Source organism: Gopherus flavomarginatus, chromosome 4 (genome assembly GCF_025201925.1).
Source record: "Gopherus flavomarginatus isolate rGopFla2 chromosome 4, rGopFla2.mat.asm, whole genome shotgun sequence".
NCBI classification, from domain to species: Eukaryota; Metazoa; Chordata; order Testudines; family Testudinidae; genus Gopherus; species Gopherus flavomarginatus.
In genome coordinates, this window is record NC_066620.1 from 126,065,804 (window position 1) to 126,081,857 (window position 16,054).

Sequence of the window (16,054 nt, forward strand, 5' to 3'; positions counted from 1 at the left end):
AGACACATTAAACCCTGACTCTGGATTGTTTGCCAGGTCAGTATCATCATTTTTTCATTTCCTTCCACTAGTTTCCAGGCCATCATTTTCCCCATTAAGTCACCTCCCTTTTCTGAATAAATCATGTCTACATAGCAATTGCCTCCAAGAGCATCATGCCATTTTTAAGATGGCCACCCAGGGAGGGTTCTGAATAGTGTGACATAATCCCTTGCAACTGGAGGTCTGGACTGTGGCCTATGCCATGTTCTAAATATCAGATGGCTTGAGAGCTAGAGGTTTGACTTTAACATAAGTCTCCTTCACATTCTGATACACTAACAGCCAATCCACTGGGACAGCTGACAAAAAGAACATTTTTGCAGCTATATTTTGGACAGTCAAGAGGCATTATGCAAAAATAATTCAATGTTAAAACTATTTCAGATACCGTGTGAAACACAAAACAAGCTCATCATCTTGCAGAAATATGTGGGATCTGTTAATGGTTTATAAAGTGACTTTCCTCTCATACACAAGTTTGGATCTGGTCAAGGATGGGGGTGAGGGATTAAGTAGGCATGGAGACTGAATTAGGTTCTCTCTCAGAGGTGGTAATTTCAGAACAAGGGAGAAGCACACAAAAATTGGTTTACATTGGGGGAAAGGAGAGTATGGGGAAGACTGCACTTTTAATAAGTAATAACAGATACATCAAAAGTTCTCCACTTCACTGCATAGACCCATTAAAAAAAAACAGCAGTTCCTGTTGTGGTCCTTAGACTGATTCATTTCTCGGCATTGACGCTACTTCAGACAGAGTCATCATTCAGATACATAATCTATTCAATTTACCTTGTAGTTAAAGAGGAATAATCCACAGAACAGGCTGTACAGGTCTGCTGTGAGCAGGGAGAGGTTGACTGCAGTAGCACTGGTTTTCTTAATGACCACTGGCATGAAGCTGTAGAGGCCAAACATACAGGCACTAAAGCCAACATACAGCAACCCTGAGGGAAGAGGAACAAGATAAAATGATCTTCCACGGATAATCCAAAGGTCTCATATTGCCTGAATTTGTGTTGTGAGAAAGAAGAAAGTCACACTGCTTAAAAAAGAATTAAGAATATTTTTTTCAAAGAGCATTTATTTAAATTATTAACCTGTGTATATATTTATGGACATACTTGGAGCATTAATATAAATATGTACTATACAGTGGAAATGTAAAATCCTCTAATAAATCATGGAATCGCTACGAATGTCTAAATCACACAGGACCAGCTCCCCAGCTGATGTAAGCTGTTACAGCTCCATTGAAGTCAGTGAGCTACATCAATGTAAATCAACTGCAAATATGGCTGATTAAATATGAGAAATGTGTACCGAAACCTGTGTACTAATAACTGCTTCGCAGATATCTTGCCTGGTGTGGTATAAATAGTGTAAGTGATGGGACCTGGCAGACTACAGGTTTGTCATTCATTAGGACAATCACACAATCAATAGAACTTGGTGTCTAATTCATAATGAATTATTTATAGAACAAATTACACCTGTTCTGTTTTTGAATTGTCTGTGAGCTCACCACAATTTATTCAAATGTGCTGGATATTCAAAATTATTCAAATAATAAATTCTGTGAATAATTTTTGGCCTGTAGCTTGTTTGACAGGGGTTTGCTGTGAATATTCTAAATTAGACATTCATGCTGTTTTGACTGGGCACATAGTTTGTATGCTGCCCGCTGGGGTGTCCATGTTTTTGTGCCCTGACTGGATGAATGCAATTCTTCAATGCTGCTTCACCTTGACATCAGATGCTATGGTTGGATAGTCCATCTGGATTGTTGTCAGGCAGTCTGCATAGAGACACTGAAGTTTCTCCATGACATTTAGAGTATCAGTCACTCAGGTAGGTTTTCATCAAAACTCTCTTTACTCATTCAGAAGATCACCAGGTGACTGTGTGCGGCTGGCTTCATTTTTACATGATAGAATATTTTCATCGCCTCTTAGACATATTAAGCAGCTATGCTGTGTGTCTTGCAGATGCCCCTGCCGTCGAGCAGGAAGCAAGATAACTACCCATCCCTGTGCAAATATTGCCTTTTCAACAGTTTTGGACTAGTCCAATAACACAAAGTGTTCTGTAGTTCCCATGAGAATAGCTTTACTATTAAAATAGTATCTTCTATTAATTGTGAATTCCTCTTAATGGGAAATGAAAGTGTGTTCTGGGGCATCCTCCAAACTGGACCTAATCCTCTAAGGTTTTGAACATGCTCAGTTCCCACTGAATTCAACAGGAGTTGAGGGCATTCAGCACATTGCAGGATTAGGCCCATAAAATGGATTATACTGCACTTGCAGATGAAGTACCGTCCATGGACAGGGCACTGGGCTGGGAATAAAGAGATCTGGAGTCTGTTCCTGGCTCTGTCACTGATCTTTCATGTGACTTTGGGCAAATCACTATACGTCTCTGTGCCTCTATTTACTCTCCCATCCTTTGTTTGACTTGTCTATTTAAATTGCATGCTTTTCAGGACAAGGACTGTCTTTTACTACGTGTCTGTACAGTTCCTAACACAGTGGGACATCTAGGCACTGATGTAATATAAATAATACATTCTATTAAAAAAGTAATTTCACTTACAAAAAAACCATCTGAAGCCCTACCAGGGAAGAATTCACAGCAGCAATTACTTGGTGGTAAATCCCAAAGCAAGTTTCAAAAACAAAACAAAAAAAACCCACTCAACTTCTCCACTCATCTGCACTCAAGCAAATGATAATTCCCCTGCTACTGGATGTTGCGATGTGTGCATGAACTAAATTTAGACTCATGCCACCCTTCAGAGGCATTAACTTAAAACTGCAGAGAATCTGATTCCCAGAGACTTGAAAGTACAAAATAGGGAATTAACTGATAATAACAATGAATAAAGTCCTGCTGATTTTATATCTTTAAAAAAAAAAAGGCTACCCAGCAGATAAATACTGCCATAATACTCCTGGTTTTGATCTCATAGAAGCAGTTCAACAGAAGTATAGCTCTGTATAAAACATATATAGTGGTCAGCCTAAGAGATCAGCAAATGCCTAAAGTTACCACACACTGATATCACAATTTCAATCTAGACTTAGAATATGAAATCACTGTTGTGAATGTTGTGCCTGTTAGCAAATAGTGACATTTTAATGGTTAGCACTGTACATGGGTATCCATGGGATTCTCCCACATACGGTACTTAAAGGAGTGCTTTATGCCACCTCTGCCATTCTGTGTTGGGACAATGATTCCACAAAAGGCAGTATAATTTGGTCTAATGACAAATTTTCAGCAAATTGCACTACTTCAGCTTCTTTATTCCTGGCTTCAGACCCGTTCAGGTAAAGAAGTTACTCCAGCCCTTAGGCGAGCAGTTCTCAAACAGTAGTCATCACATCAATGGCGCTCCATGAAACACTCTGCAAACCACCAGAGAGCTGGCAGGGCACAGGTGCAAATACTCATTGCTAAGAGCAGTCTGAAAGCCTGTAAAAGCAACTGGAAATGAAGAATATATCACCAAGCTGTCTTCAATGGGATTTAAGTACATGCTTAAAGTTAAGTGCTTTGATGAATTGGGGTCTCTATGAACAATAGCATTTTACATTACATTCTTCATATTAAGATACTCTGTCAGGGAATTAACTGCATTTTCATAGAGTCACTTTTTCAAACTATGTTCTGGTTCCAGCAGAAGAATGCTTACATTGTGGTTGTACTCTGAAGGTTAAGTGTAAAAAATGGCATCTTATTTGCCCCTTAACTATACCTATAATCCACTTCAATTGGGTGACAGTTATTGGTGACTGTGTGTAAGCCAGAAAGAATGCCATTTGACTTTCATAGCCCAGGTTACAAGGCTAGCAGCTCCAGAAAAAAAATACTTATTTTACTTGTAAACTGATCAAATTTGATCTGGAAGTTACTGAGAGACCATAAAGTTGGAACCCCCAATGTGATTTTTACAGAGAGTCAGTTTTCAGAGTAGAAATGCCTCCGCATGTTAGATGGCTCTTATCGGCTTATTTTAGCCTTGACCATTGTACTAGGAAATCCAGAGTTCCACTGGTATTTGACAGTCAGAGATCATTTCTTGCAAAGATTTCTTAAACTTGCTTCTTAGAACAAACAACAAAGGATGCTAGAGAAGAAAATCATACCTCTCATTGTGAGGGATGTGCCTCTTTGAGACCCAAATTTACTTCTCTCACACATCAAATTACTGTTTTCATGGTTGTTACTGTTTCATTATTCACCTCACAAATGAATTACAGTGCTCCACCTGATTCGTACAGTCAAATCATTTCCTTTTGGGGAAGATCTTCAGCTGATAGAAGTTGGCATAGCTCCACTGATTAAAATGAAGCTACACTGGTTTACAGCAGTTGAAGATTTGGTCCTGTGTGTGAAAGAACCTTGCAGGAGAAGAACTAAGTAGCTAAGAGGGTTACAACCTATGTTAAATGTGTTATATGCTAGGATGGATTTGGACCTTCCCAACACAAAAGCATTTCCCTTTTACATCAGCTGAATGTTAGTTCCTACATTCTTAATGACACAATTATGGTAGATGGCAAGAGGCCATCTTTAGTTATTTACTAGGTTGCCTGCTATGACTTTATCACTACCATTCAAAGGTCTGAAGATTTAACCGTGCTAGGCCACAGGTTTAAATCTGCTGCACAGGATAACTATTTAGGACAAGCAAGGCTGTGTCCTCCTTGATGTAGTCTTGTCAATCACTACTTGACAAACTTACAATGCTGCCAACGCAATGGGAAATGCACCAAGTACAGTGGAAACCAGGGAAGAATTCAAAACTGTACAAAGTTATCATCATTTTATCCATGTTCTTTGGCAACTCAACCACATTTCAAATTATTGCACTCACAAAACAAGTACAGCTGTACACCATTCTTGGCAGGTTGATTTCCTCCTTCTACTCTCAGACATTGTGACTAACTTGGGAAGACATTTTCATGGCAGTGGAGACCACCGGGTGTGACTTTATTTTAAGGGCACATTTAACTAATCCTGAATTACAACAGAACTCTTGTGAAACTACAGATGACATCCAAATAACTAGGAGATGAATTCACTATAACGACTGCTGGTACCATCAGTACCAAATTAATTCATGATCATAGGCTTCTTAACATGAAGTGTTAACAAGCTCTGTTAGAGCTTTGTTAAGGATCTCAGATGAATGAAGGCAAATGAATCTACAATCTGCAGAAGGGTTTGTTCCTCAGCTGTTACTTTAACTGATTTGTCATTTAGTTTTCAAATCTTGTGTAAAATTTCCAAGACTTGTAGTGACGATGCTTCATGACAGATGCATTGTTCTATTACGGTTTAGGATAATTAGAGGAAATAGTAAATAAAGCGGTAAAGAAAGCAACAAACTACTATGTTACTTATCACTCCACATCTCAGAGATTCCCTGTATAACCAGCTGATTTCCATATTTCTAAGGTTATACCTTGATGCTCATTTTGAAACTAGGCTAACAAGATGCTGTTGCTGTATAATTAAAGCCTGACCTCCTGCTCAGTATTTCAAATTCTTGCACAGAATACAGTATTGTGTGTTATCAGCATTCAATTAAATGCTTCTATTGTCACAGATGCCAACCGTGATGTTTTAGGAACTGTCTGTCCCTAAATGTTGATTTTTTTAAAGAGGGGAAATAATTAGCTTCAGTTATCAGAACAGAATCTTAGGGCTGGTCCACACTAGGGGGGGGGAATCGATCTTAGATACGCAACTTCAGCTACGTGAATAACGTAGCTGAAGTCGAATATCTAAGATCGGATTACTCACCCGCCCACACCGCGCGGGATCGATGTTCGCGGCTCTCCGTGTCGATTCCGGAACTCCGTTGGGGTTGATGGAGTTCCGGAATCGATATAAGCGTGCTCGGGGATCGATATATCGTGTCTAGATTAGACGCGATATATCGATCCCCGAGCAATCGATTTTACTGCCGATACGACGGGTAGTCTGGACGTGGCCTTAGACTCAAAATCATTTTCCAACTTGAAAAGGGAATAAGCCACCCAGTGTGCAAAGTGAATCACTGTATGAATTTCATTGTCTAGCTATGCTGGAAGGCCAGGAGGCACTGGATGTGATTTAATTAGGCCATAACTTTATTCTTAACTGTCTGGGAGTAGCTGGCAAATAAATGTATACAGTGCAGGTTGTCATATATACTTGGGGGACTTCCAACAGCCCTCCCTCTTACCCATCCTGAACCCCAGCCAACCTGCTTTTGGGACCTTGCCGTCCCCCCTCCTTGAATGAGGGTTGGATGGGGCTACAAAGGAGGGGGAGTTGGCTCCCTGCTGTGCAGTCATAAGAGCCCTGAACCCCCAGTGTTTCTGCTCCTCTAAAAAATACCTCCTTTAAATCCTTTACCAATCCATTTTATCTGGTCCAAATAAAAAAGGGCTTTTTCTGACTGGCATGAACCTCTATAGTACCCCTTCTCTTCTGGTCACCTGTGGGGAGGGATGGGTCAATGTTCCCACACTGACCTGCTCCGCAGCATCTGTAAAAGTCACTCCATGCCTCCAGCCCTTTAATGAGGTAACACCAACCTCCATGCCTTCCACCAACAAGCCAGACAATGGTGCCCCCACCCCCTGCTTAATATGCAGTAAAGTCATTGTGCATGATGCTACCAAAAACGTACTTGAAATACATATCTGCTATACTCACCAAGTTCACTTGGAGAGCAATTAACTATTTGCATGCAGAAATGCTCCCCTCAGAAAAGGTTTTATGGACCTGCAAAATCCAGTGCAGGCAATTTTCTTTTATAGTTTTTTGTTAAGTTCTGTTTTCTTTCCTTTGCACTGAGTGTAAAACGCTGGTTTTTAACAACCACTCCGGTTATTTGTCTCAGTGCTGCAATGAATCTTGGAACGAGAAGCCTGTTATTGGTTAAGTCACTCTGCCGCCAGAATGATCTACTCATGACATTCACATGCTTCTTCTCTGCCTAACCTAATAGTGCAGGGAATATATAAAATGGCAGTAGGAGGAGTGGGGGCACAGATCATTTCAAAAGGTTCTGAGGCATGCAGTTCCAACCTTTGACAGTAGCATGAATGAACATAGCAAACCTTGCCTCCTTTAGCCCTCTCACACTCCTCCCTAAGCATTATTCCTCTTGTTGCTTTCTTCAGCAACAGTTTTCAATGAAGTGAATTATCTTCTTACCTATTTGCCAATCCCAGGGAACTTTTAATAACTCCTTGTGTTCCATTATTGCACTGGAAAAGAAAAGAAGGCAAAGTTTGATGGGAAGGAACAGAACTTAAATTACTTCCACTCATGCAATTCATATGGTGGACAACACAAAATGAATAGCCTTATAACAACAGACTCTGGAAACAGCTATACAGATCAAACGCAGTCAGACCTAGTTAACCTAGGGAGAGGAATTATTTAAGCTTAGTACCAATGTAGACACAAGAACGAATGGGTATAAACTGGGCACTAGGAAGTTTAGACTTGAAATTAGACGAAGGTTTCTAACCATTAGAGGAGTGAAGTTCTGGAACAGCCTTCCAAGGGGAGTAGTGGGGGCAAAAGACATATCTGGCTTTAAGATTAAGCTTGATAAGTTTATGGAAGGGATGGTATGATGGGAGAGCCTAATTTTGGCAATTGATCTTTGATTATCGCCAGAAAAGTATGCCCAGTGGTTGGTGATGGGATGTTGGATGGGATGGGATCTGAGTTACTGCAGAGAATTCTTTCCTGAGTGCTGGCTGGTGAGTCTTGCCCACATGCTCAGGGTTTAGCTGATCGCCGTATTTGGGGTTGGGAAGGAATTTTCCTCCAGGGCAGATTGGCAGAGGCCCTGGAGGTTTTTTGCCTTCCCCTGCAGTGTGGAGCATGGGTCACTTGCTGGAGGATCCTCTGCAGCTTGAGGTCTTCAGACCACAATTTGAAGACTTCAATAACGCAGGCATAGGTTAGGGGTTTGTTATAGAAGTGGATGGGTAGGGTTCTGTGGCCTGCTTTGTGCAGGGGGTCGGACTAGATGATCACATTGGTCCCTTCTGACCCTAGAATCTATGAATCTAAACCCACTTTGGTTTTATCCCTATATCTGTGTGTTGGAAAGATCTTTGGTGCAGTAATAAGATTTGATAGCATGTGATCTGCCCTGGTTTATCTTCAGATCTCTGGCTGCTAATCCAGAGCTGCCCACCCCCCTCACTTTCATATTGGCCTGCCCTTTGCGACTTAATATTCCTAAAGCTCTTGAACTTTAAGGATTGATAATGTATCTGCATGAGTTATACGCCCTTCAAAGCTCCTCTGCACTGTAGAATAAATACAATGATGAGTAAATCACAGACTTGAGGTGGCAGATTTCATAGCATAGTCTTGAGAAAAACATCCAGCGCTATGATTTGTCAAACATTAAGAGAGAAACCAAGTAATCATAGCAATAAAACTCATGAAACAAAACTAAGGGTGGGCCAAACTGAAGGAGTCTAGTTCAGGATTTAGTTTCAAGGTTAATTGAATGATAAAAGCCCATTAACACTAAGACCCTTATTGTTTGTGTTATTGTAGTGCATAGGAGTCCCTGCTATGGACCTAGACCCCATTGTGCTTGGCACAAACATGGAACAAAAAAGCAGTCCCTGCCCCAAAGACCTTATAGAGACAAAAGACAAGAGATGGATATGGACAGATGGGGTAGTATAAGGAAACAGTGAGGTGCCAATAAGGCCCCCCATGCTCTAAGGATGGGATCCTACAGGTCAGGACTCCTCCTAGCTAGTTCTCCACTCAACTAGCCTTCTCTGGTCTGTGATTTGGGGACAAAACCCTGCTGTGCAGGGCTCTTATGAGTTTGTGCCTCTTAAACTGAAGATCTCTCTTTCCTGTCATTTACAGAGAGACTTAAAATAATTCTGAAACAATTTTCAAAAAGCATAATACGCTGCTACCACTTTTCTTTATTATTGTTATTAGTTTCCAGCTGCACCCACCAGGCACAAGACAAAAGGATGCACAGTTCCTGTCCCAAAGAACTTGCATTCCAAAAAATACGAAACAAATAGAGAGATGCATGGGAAAGGAAAGGGGACCCACAAACAAATGACAGGACACACTATGTATGCTTCAGAGTTTTCATGACAATACTTTTGCTTAGCTTTTTAATATATAAATATTTAAGACTATAAGAATGCCCATACTGGGTCAGACCAATTGTGCACCTAGCCCAATGTCCTATCTTCTGATAGTGGCCTATGCCAGATTCTTCAAGAGGGAATGAACAGAATAGGACAATTTTGGATGATCCATTCGCTGTCATCCAGTCCCAGTTTCTGGCAGTTGGAGGTTTAGGGACAACTCCAGCATGGAGTTGCGTCTCTGACCATCTTGGCTAATCGGCATTGTTGGACCTATCCTCCATGAACTTATTTATTTTTTTAACCCAATTATACTTTTGGCCTTCAGAACATCCCCTGGAAAATGAGCTCTACAGGATGATTGTGCATTGTGTGAAGAAGTATTTCTCTTTGTTTTAAAACTGCTGACTATTAATTTCATTGGGTGACCCCTAGTTTTTGTGTTACATGAAGGAATAAATAACATTCTTTCTATACCATTCATGATTTTATACACCTCATCAGACCTCCCTTAGTTGTCTCTTTGTTAAGCTGAACAGTTTCACTCTTTTTAACCTCTCCTTGTATGGAAGGCGTGGGGGTACCATGGATTTACATAGTGGAATTAAGTTATTTTCTGACTTATTATCAAGCCTTTTCCTAATGGCTCCTAACATTCTGTTTTGTGTTTGTTTTGTTTTGTTTTTTACTGCTGCTGCACACTGAATGTGCAGAACTCTTCACATTAACTCCAAAATCTTTCTTGAGTGGTAACAGTAAATTTAGACCCCATCATTTTGTAGGTATATTTGGGATTTATGTTTTCCAATGTGCATAACTTTACACCTATCAACAGTGAATTTCATCTGCCACTTTGTTGCCCAGTGTAGCGAGATCCCTTTGTAACTCTTCACAGTCACCTTTGAACTTAACTACTGTATCTTGAGTAATTTTGTTTTGCCTGCAAATTTTGCCACCTCATTGTTAACCCCCTTTACCAGATCATTTATGAATATGGTGAACAGCTCAGCTCCTTGGGATCTATTTATTTACCTCCATCTGAAAACTGACCATTTATTTTTAATCCTTTGTTTCCCATCTTTTAACCAGTTACTAATCTATGACAGGACCTTACCTCTTATCCCATGACTGCTTAGTTTTCTTAAGAGCCTTTGGCGAGGTACCTTGTCAAAGGCTTTCTGAAAGTCCAAGTTCACTATATCTACTAGAGCAGCAAAGAGTCCTGTGGCACCTTATAGACTAACAGACGTTTTGGAGCATGAGCTTTCATGGGTGAATACCCACTTCGTCAGATGCACGTATTCACCCACGAAAGCTCATGCTCCAAAACGTCTGTTAGTCTATAAGGTGCCACAGGACTCTTTGCTGCTTTTGCAGATCCAGACTAACACGGCTACCCCTCTGATACTATATATCTACTAGATCATCCTGGTCCACATATTTGTTGATACCCACAAAGAATTCTAATAGATTGGTGAAGCATGATTTCCCTTTTTAAAAGCTGTGTTGGCTCCACCCCAACATATGTTTATCTATGTGTTTGATAATTTTGTTCTTTACTATAATATCAGCCACTTTCCCTAGTACTGAAGTTAGGCTTACTGGCCAGAATCATCTCTGGAAGCTTTTTAAAAAATGAGTGTTACATTAGCTACCCTCCAATCATTCACAAAGGCTGATTTAAGTTAGTAGTTCTGCAATTTCGTATTTGAGTTTCTTCAGAACTCTTGGGTGAATACCAGCTGGTCCTGGTGACCCACTACTGTTTAATTTATCAGTTTGTGCCAAAACCTCCTCTACTGACACCTCAATGTGGGACAGTCCCTCAGATTTGTCACCCCGCCCAAAAAATAAAAGAACAGCTCAAGTGCAGGAATTTCTCTCATCCTCTGCAGTGAAGACTGATGCAAAGAATTTGCTTAGTTTCTCCTCAATGGCCTTGTCTTCCTTGAGTGCTCCATTAGCAGCACCTCGATAGTCCAATGGGCCCACAGACTGTTTGGCAGCTTCCTGCTTCTTATGTACCTAAAAAAAATTGCTGTTAGTTTTTGCGTCTTTTGGTATTTGCTCTTTCAAATTCTTTCTTGGTCTGGTTTATTACACGTTTATACCTCACATGCCAGAGTTATTATGGTGTTTTTACAGAGTTTCCGTGCAGTTTGCAAGCATTTCACTCTTGTGACTGTTGCTTTTACTTTCTGTTTAGCTAGCTCTCTCATTTTTGCACAATTCTCCTTTTTAAAGTTAAATGCTACTGTGGTGTGTGTTTTTTGCATTTCCCCCCCTGCAAGGATATTCAATTTGATTATACCATGGTTGCTATTATTGAACCATTCAGCTATAGTCACCTCTTGGATCAAATCGCGTGCTCCGCTCAGGATTAAATCAAAAATTGCCTCTCCCATTGCGGGTTCCAGGACAAGCTGCTCCAAGAAGCAGTCATTAATGTTGTCCAAAAGTTTTATCTCTACATCCCTTCCTGAGGTGACATATACCCAGCCAATATGAGGATAGTTGAAATCCATCATTATTATTGTGTTTTCTGTCTGCAATCTCCTTGAGCATTTCACAATTACTGTCATCATCCTGGTCAGGTGGTCAGTAGTATATTCCTACTGCAATAGTCTTATTGTTCAAGTATGGAATTTCTATCCACAGAGATTCTATAGTACAGTTTGAGTCATTTATGATTTTTACTTTATTTGACTCCATGCTTTCTTTCACATACAGTGCCACTCCCTCACCAGTACAACCTACTCTATCACTCCTATATATTTTGATCCCTGATATTACCATATCCTGTTGATTATCATCATTCTAACAAGATTCTGCTGTGCCTTATTATATTAATATCCTCATTTAATGCCAGGCATTCAATGTTCATCCATCTTCGTATTTAGACTTCTAGCATTTGTATATAAACACTTGTATGTTTTGCCAGTAATCAGTTGCTTGCCTTTGTGTGTGTATTTAAATGGGACTCCTATGTTTGACTGTTCCTCACTAGTTCCTACCTGTATTTTATCCAGGGGCAGCTTTATCAACTTCTTTCTTATCCTCTTTAAGAGGATATAGAGTTTCCCCTTTAATAAACTCTTCCCTAAGGGATGTCTCCACCTGAATTGTGTGCTCCATCATACGTGTGAGCTTTTCTCCAGCCCTTAATTTTAAAAAACCTTCTACAATCATTTTATTTTACATACCAACAGGCTAGATCTATTTTGGTTTAGGTGGAGCCCATCTTTCCTGTATAGGCTCCCACTTTCCCAAAAGGTTTCCCAGTTCTTAATAAACCTAAAACCCTCCTCTCAACGCAATTATATCATCCACACTTTGAGACTCCGCAGTTCCACCTGTCTTTCTGGTCCTGTGCATGGAACTGGAGTATTTCAGAGAACACTATCATGGAGGTCTTAGATTTTAATCTCTAACCTAGCAGCCTAAATTTGGCCTCCATGAGCTCTCTTTTACTTTTCCGTATGTCACTGGTACTTACATGTACCATGACCATCAGCTCCTCCCCAGCACTGCACATAAATCTGTCTAGATGCCTCAGGAGATCTGCAACCTTTGCATTCAGAAGGCAATTCACCATGTGGTTCTCCTGATCATCATAAACCCAACTATTTATATTTCTAATAAGCAAATCTCCCATCATTATTACCAGGCTCTTCCTAATAACTGGGGTTCCCTCCCCAGAAGGAAATCATGATGTCCTCTAGAAGGACATTCCAAATATAGCATCATTTCCCTATGCTCGTTTGATGTTCTCCCTTTCCTGAGATTTTCATCCTCCTCAACAGCACAGACACTGTCAAACTGGGGATGGGATGCTCTACTGTGTTTCCTGAAAGTCCCTTCTATGTACCTCTCTGTCTCCCTTAGCTCCTTCAGTTCTGCCACTCTAGCCTCAAGAGCTCATACTGTGTCTCTTTGGCCATGAATTTCTCACATCAAAAGCACATATACACCACCTGCTCATGCTGCATTCAGTGCAATAAACTGGAGAACCCCCACCCTTCATTCTTTTTACTTTTGCAGGAGTGGTTTGGGGGTTTTATTTTTGTTTTTTTTGGAGTGGAGTTATTGGCCTAAATTTAGAGTATGTTTGCCAGGTGCCCTCCCCCCACCCCTCGCTTCTCTTATACTCATTCCCCTTTCCCCCTTACCTCCTGAGTGTTTTTTTTTCTAGAGGGCTTTTCTGGCGCTTTTTAGTAGCTATGTTATAGCCACCTCTCCCTGCTGCTGAACTCTGTCTTATGCTCTCTCACTCTGTCATGGAACTCTCTCTGTTTGAGAGCTGGAACTGGAAGGAATGTCTTTCGAACTCCCTCACAAAACTTCCATGTTCACTAACTTTTCTGGTTGCTGTGGACAGGGCCGGCTCTAGCCATTTCGCTGCCCCAAGCACGGCAGCACGCCGCGGGGGGTGCTCTGCCGCTCGCCGGTCCCGCGGCTCTGGTGGACCTCCCGCAGGCATGCCTGCGGATGCTTCACCGGAGCCATGGGACCAGCAGACCCTCCGCAGGCACGCCTGCGGGAGGTCCACTGGAGCCGCCTGCCGCCCTCCCGGCAACCGGCAGAGCGCCCCCTGTGGCATGCCGCCCCAAGCACGCGCTTGGCGTGCTGGGGCCTGGAGCCGGCCCTGACTGTGGAGGTGACTTTTTAAACCCTTGTTCTATGTAAATTAGCCCTGTTCCCTCGTCAAGGCATCCTAAAGAGGCTAGGGATCAAGAGATCACAGGCTAGAGCCTCATTAGTAAGCGCTCAGCCTAGCCTAGCAAGCCACTTGGCTCAGCACAGAGCCCCCCAAAACAGACCATATTATAATCTTCAAGCAAGCAAGCAATGTGTAAAGAAAGAGAAAATTATTCTACTTTCAGCCACTGCAGTAGAAGTGTGTCTCCAGTAGGGGTTTCAATAAGGAGAAGACTGTGGTTTTGTGGACTAGCTCAGGAAGGGCATCCCATGTACAGAGGGCAGCATACATAGAATAAGGCAAGCTAATGATTGTTGAAGAAGCAAACGGTGCCTCAAAGCTGCAGAGCAAACAAGGAGGTGAGGGTAGGGAGACAAGAGGCTAAGTGGTCCAGTACTCTGGAAGTTGAAGTGTAGAGGATGAGGATGGGAGACAATGAAGAGAGGAAGAGGGAGAGCTAGGTATCAAAACCAGAAGAGGAAGTTAGCTGGTGAGGAGAGGACTGTTCATGATCTATAACAACTACATGGAAAATGAGGGGGACAAACAACATAATGGAGTGCTGTTCCACAGAACATAATTTACTGTCATATACTTCTTCTGTATTGCCTTTTCGTGACCTGGGGCCTTGCAGCAAAGTTCTTATATTTATAGATTCATAGATTCATAGACTCCAGGACTGGAAGGGACCTCGAGAGGTCATCGAGTCCAGTCCCCTGCCCCCATGGCAGGACCAAATATTGTCTAGACCATCCCTAATAGACATTTATCTAAACTACTCTTAAATATCTCCAGAGATGGAGATTCCACAACTTCCCTAGGCAATCTATTCCAGTGTTTAACTACCCTGACAGTTAGGAACTTTTTCCTAATGTCCAACCTAAATCTCCCTTGCTGCAGTTTAAGCCCATTGCTTCTTGTTCTATCATTGGAGGCTAAGGTGAACAAGTTTTCTCCCTCCTCCTGATGACACCCTTTTAGATACCTGAAAACTGCTATCATGTCCCCTCTCAGTCTTCTCTTTTCCAAACTAAACAAACCCAATTCCTTCAGCCTTCCTTCATAGGTCATGTTCTCAAGACCTTTAATCATTCTTGTTGCTCTTCTCTGGACCCTCTCCAATTTCTCCACATCTTTCTTGAAATGCGGTGCCCAGAACTGGACACAATACTCCAGCTGAGGCCTGACCAGTGCAGAGTAAAGCGGAAGAATGACTTCTCATGTCTTGTTTACAACACACTTGTTAATGCATCCCAGAATCACGTTTGCTTTTTTTGCAACAGTATCACACTGTTGACTCATATTAAGCTTGTGGTCTACTATGACCCCTAGATCTCTTTCTGCCATACTTCATTTAACATTTTGCTCAGCAGGGTAACCTCATGAACTGCAACATTTTGTTTTCAAGACAATCCTGGGGGACAGCCCGTAAACTGAGATATAAGTCTCATGCATATAAAGGCAGATATAATTCCATTATTTTACAGAGAAAATGATCTCATTATTTTATGCACAGCATTAGATTTATAATATATCAACAGCAAACAAATACAATTTCTTCCTCCTTCCCCTGCCCCCCTCCTCAGGATGCAACTCTCCTGACAAGAGTAAGCTAAAAGATAATGAAATATTGCAGTTTTACTATCAAACTCATTCTTCCTCACACTAGGTTTTGTAATAGATGCTTCATTTTTCAATCTATGTATTATGGTTCCTGACTATAATGCCCAGATTAGCATCCATTAATTTGTATCCCAGCACCCATGAATGCCACCAAAATAGGTGCTGCTGCTGACATGCTGGGCAACTGTCTGATTTCCAAGACAGATTCCTTATCTAGACTGTTCCCATCTATTTTAGATCCTTATTGCACTGAAATAGCTAATAATCACCCACAGCTTTTCAAGCTATGCTTCTATAAATTCAATGCAGAAAACTCAAATGGTAGATTGTATTATTATTTTAATATAATATATAGTGTTTTTCATCCATAGGTTTTAAAGCAATTTATAAAGGCCACTGTATCAGTACCCCCATTTTACAAATGGGAAAACTGAGGTACAGGTGTAAAGTGAGCTCCCAAAGGCCAGCAGCAGAGCTGGGATTAGAACTCTACTCTCCTGAGTCACAGGCCTGTACTGTCTCCTTCAGACAACAC

At 41.3% G+C, this 16,054-nt stretch overlaps 1 protein-coding gene across 1 annotated transcript in view; it reads right to left on the minus strand.

The window, feature by feature from the left end:
- Positions 1-16,054, minus strand: part of SLC35F1 (solute carrier family 35 member F1) — a 375,104-nt gene that overhangs the window by 39,509 nt on the left and 319,541 nt on the right. The window contains exons 6-7 of the mRNA XM_050949787.1: positions 7,261-7,313; positions 835-989 (exon numbers count right to left, since the gene is read on the minus strand). Of these exons, the coding sequence (XP_050805744.1) occupies positions 835-989; positions 7,261-7,313 (208 nt within the window). The remainder of the gene's footprint in view (positions 1-834; positions 990-7,260; positions 7,314-16,054) is intronic.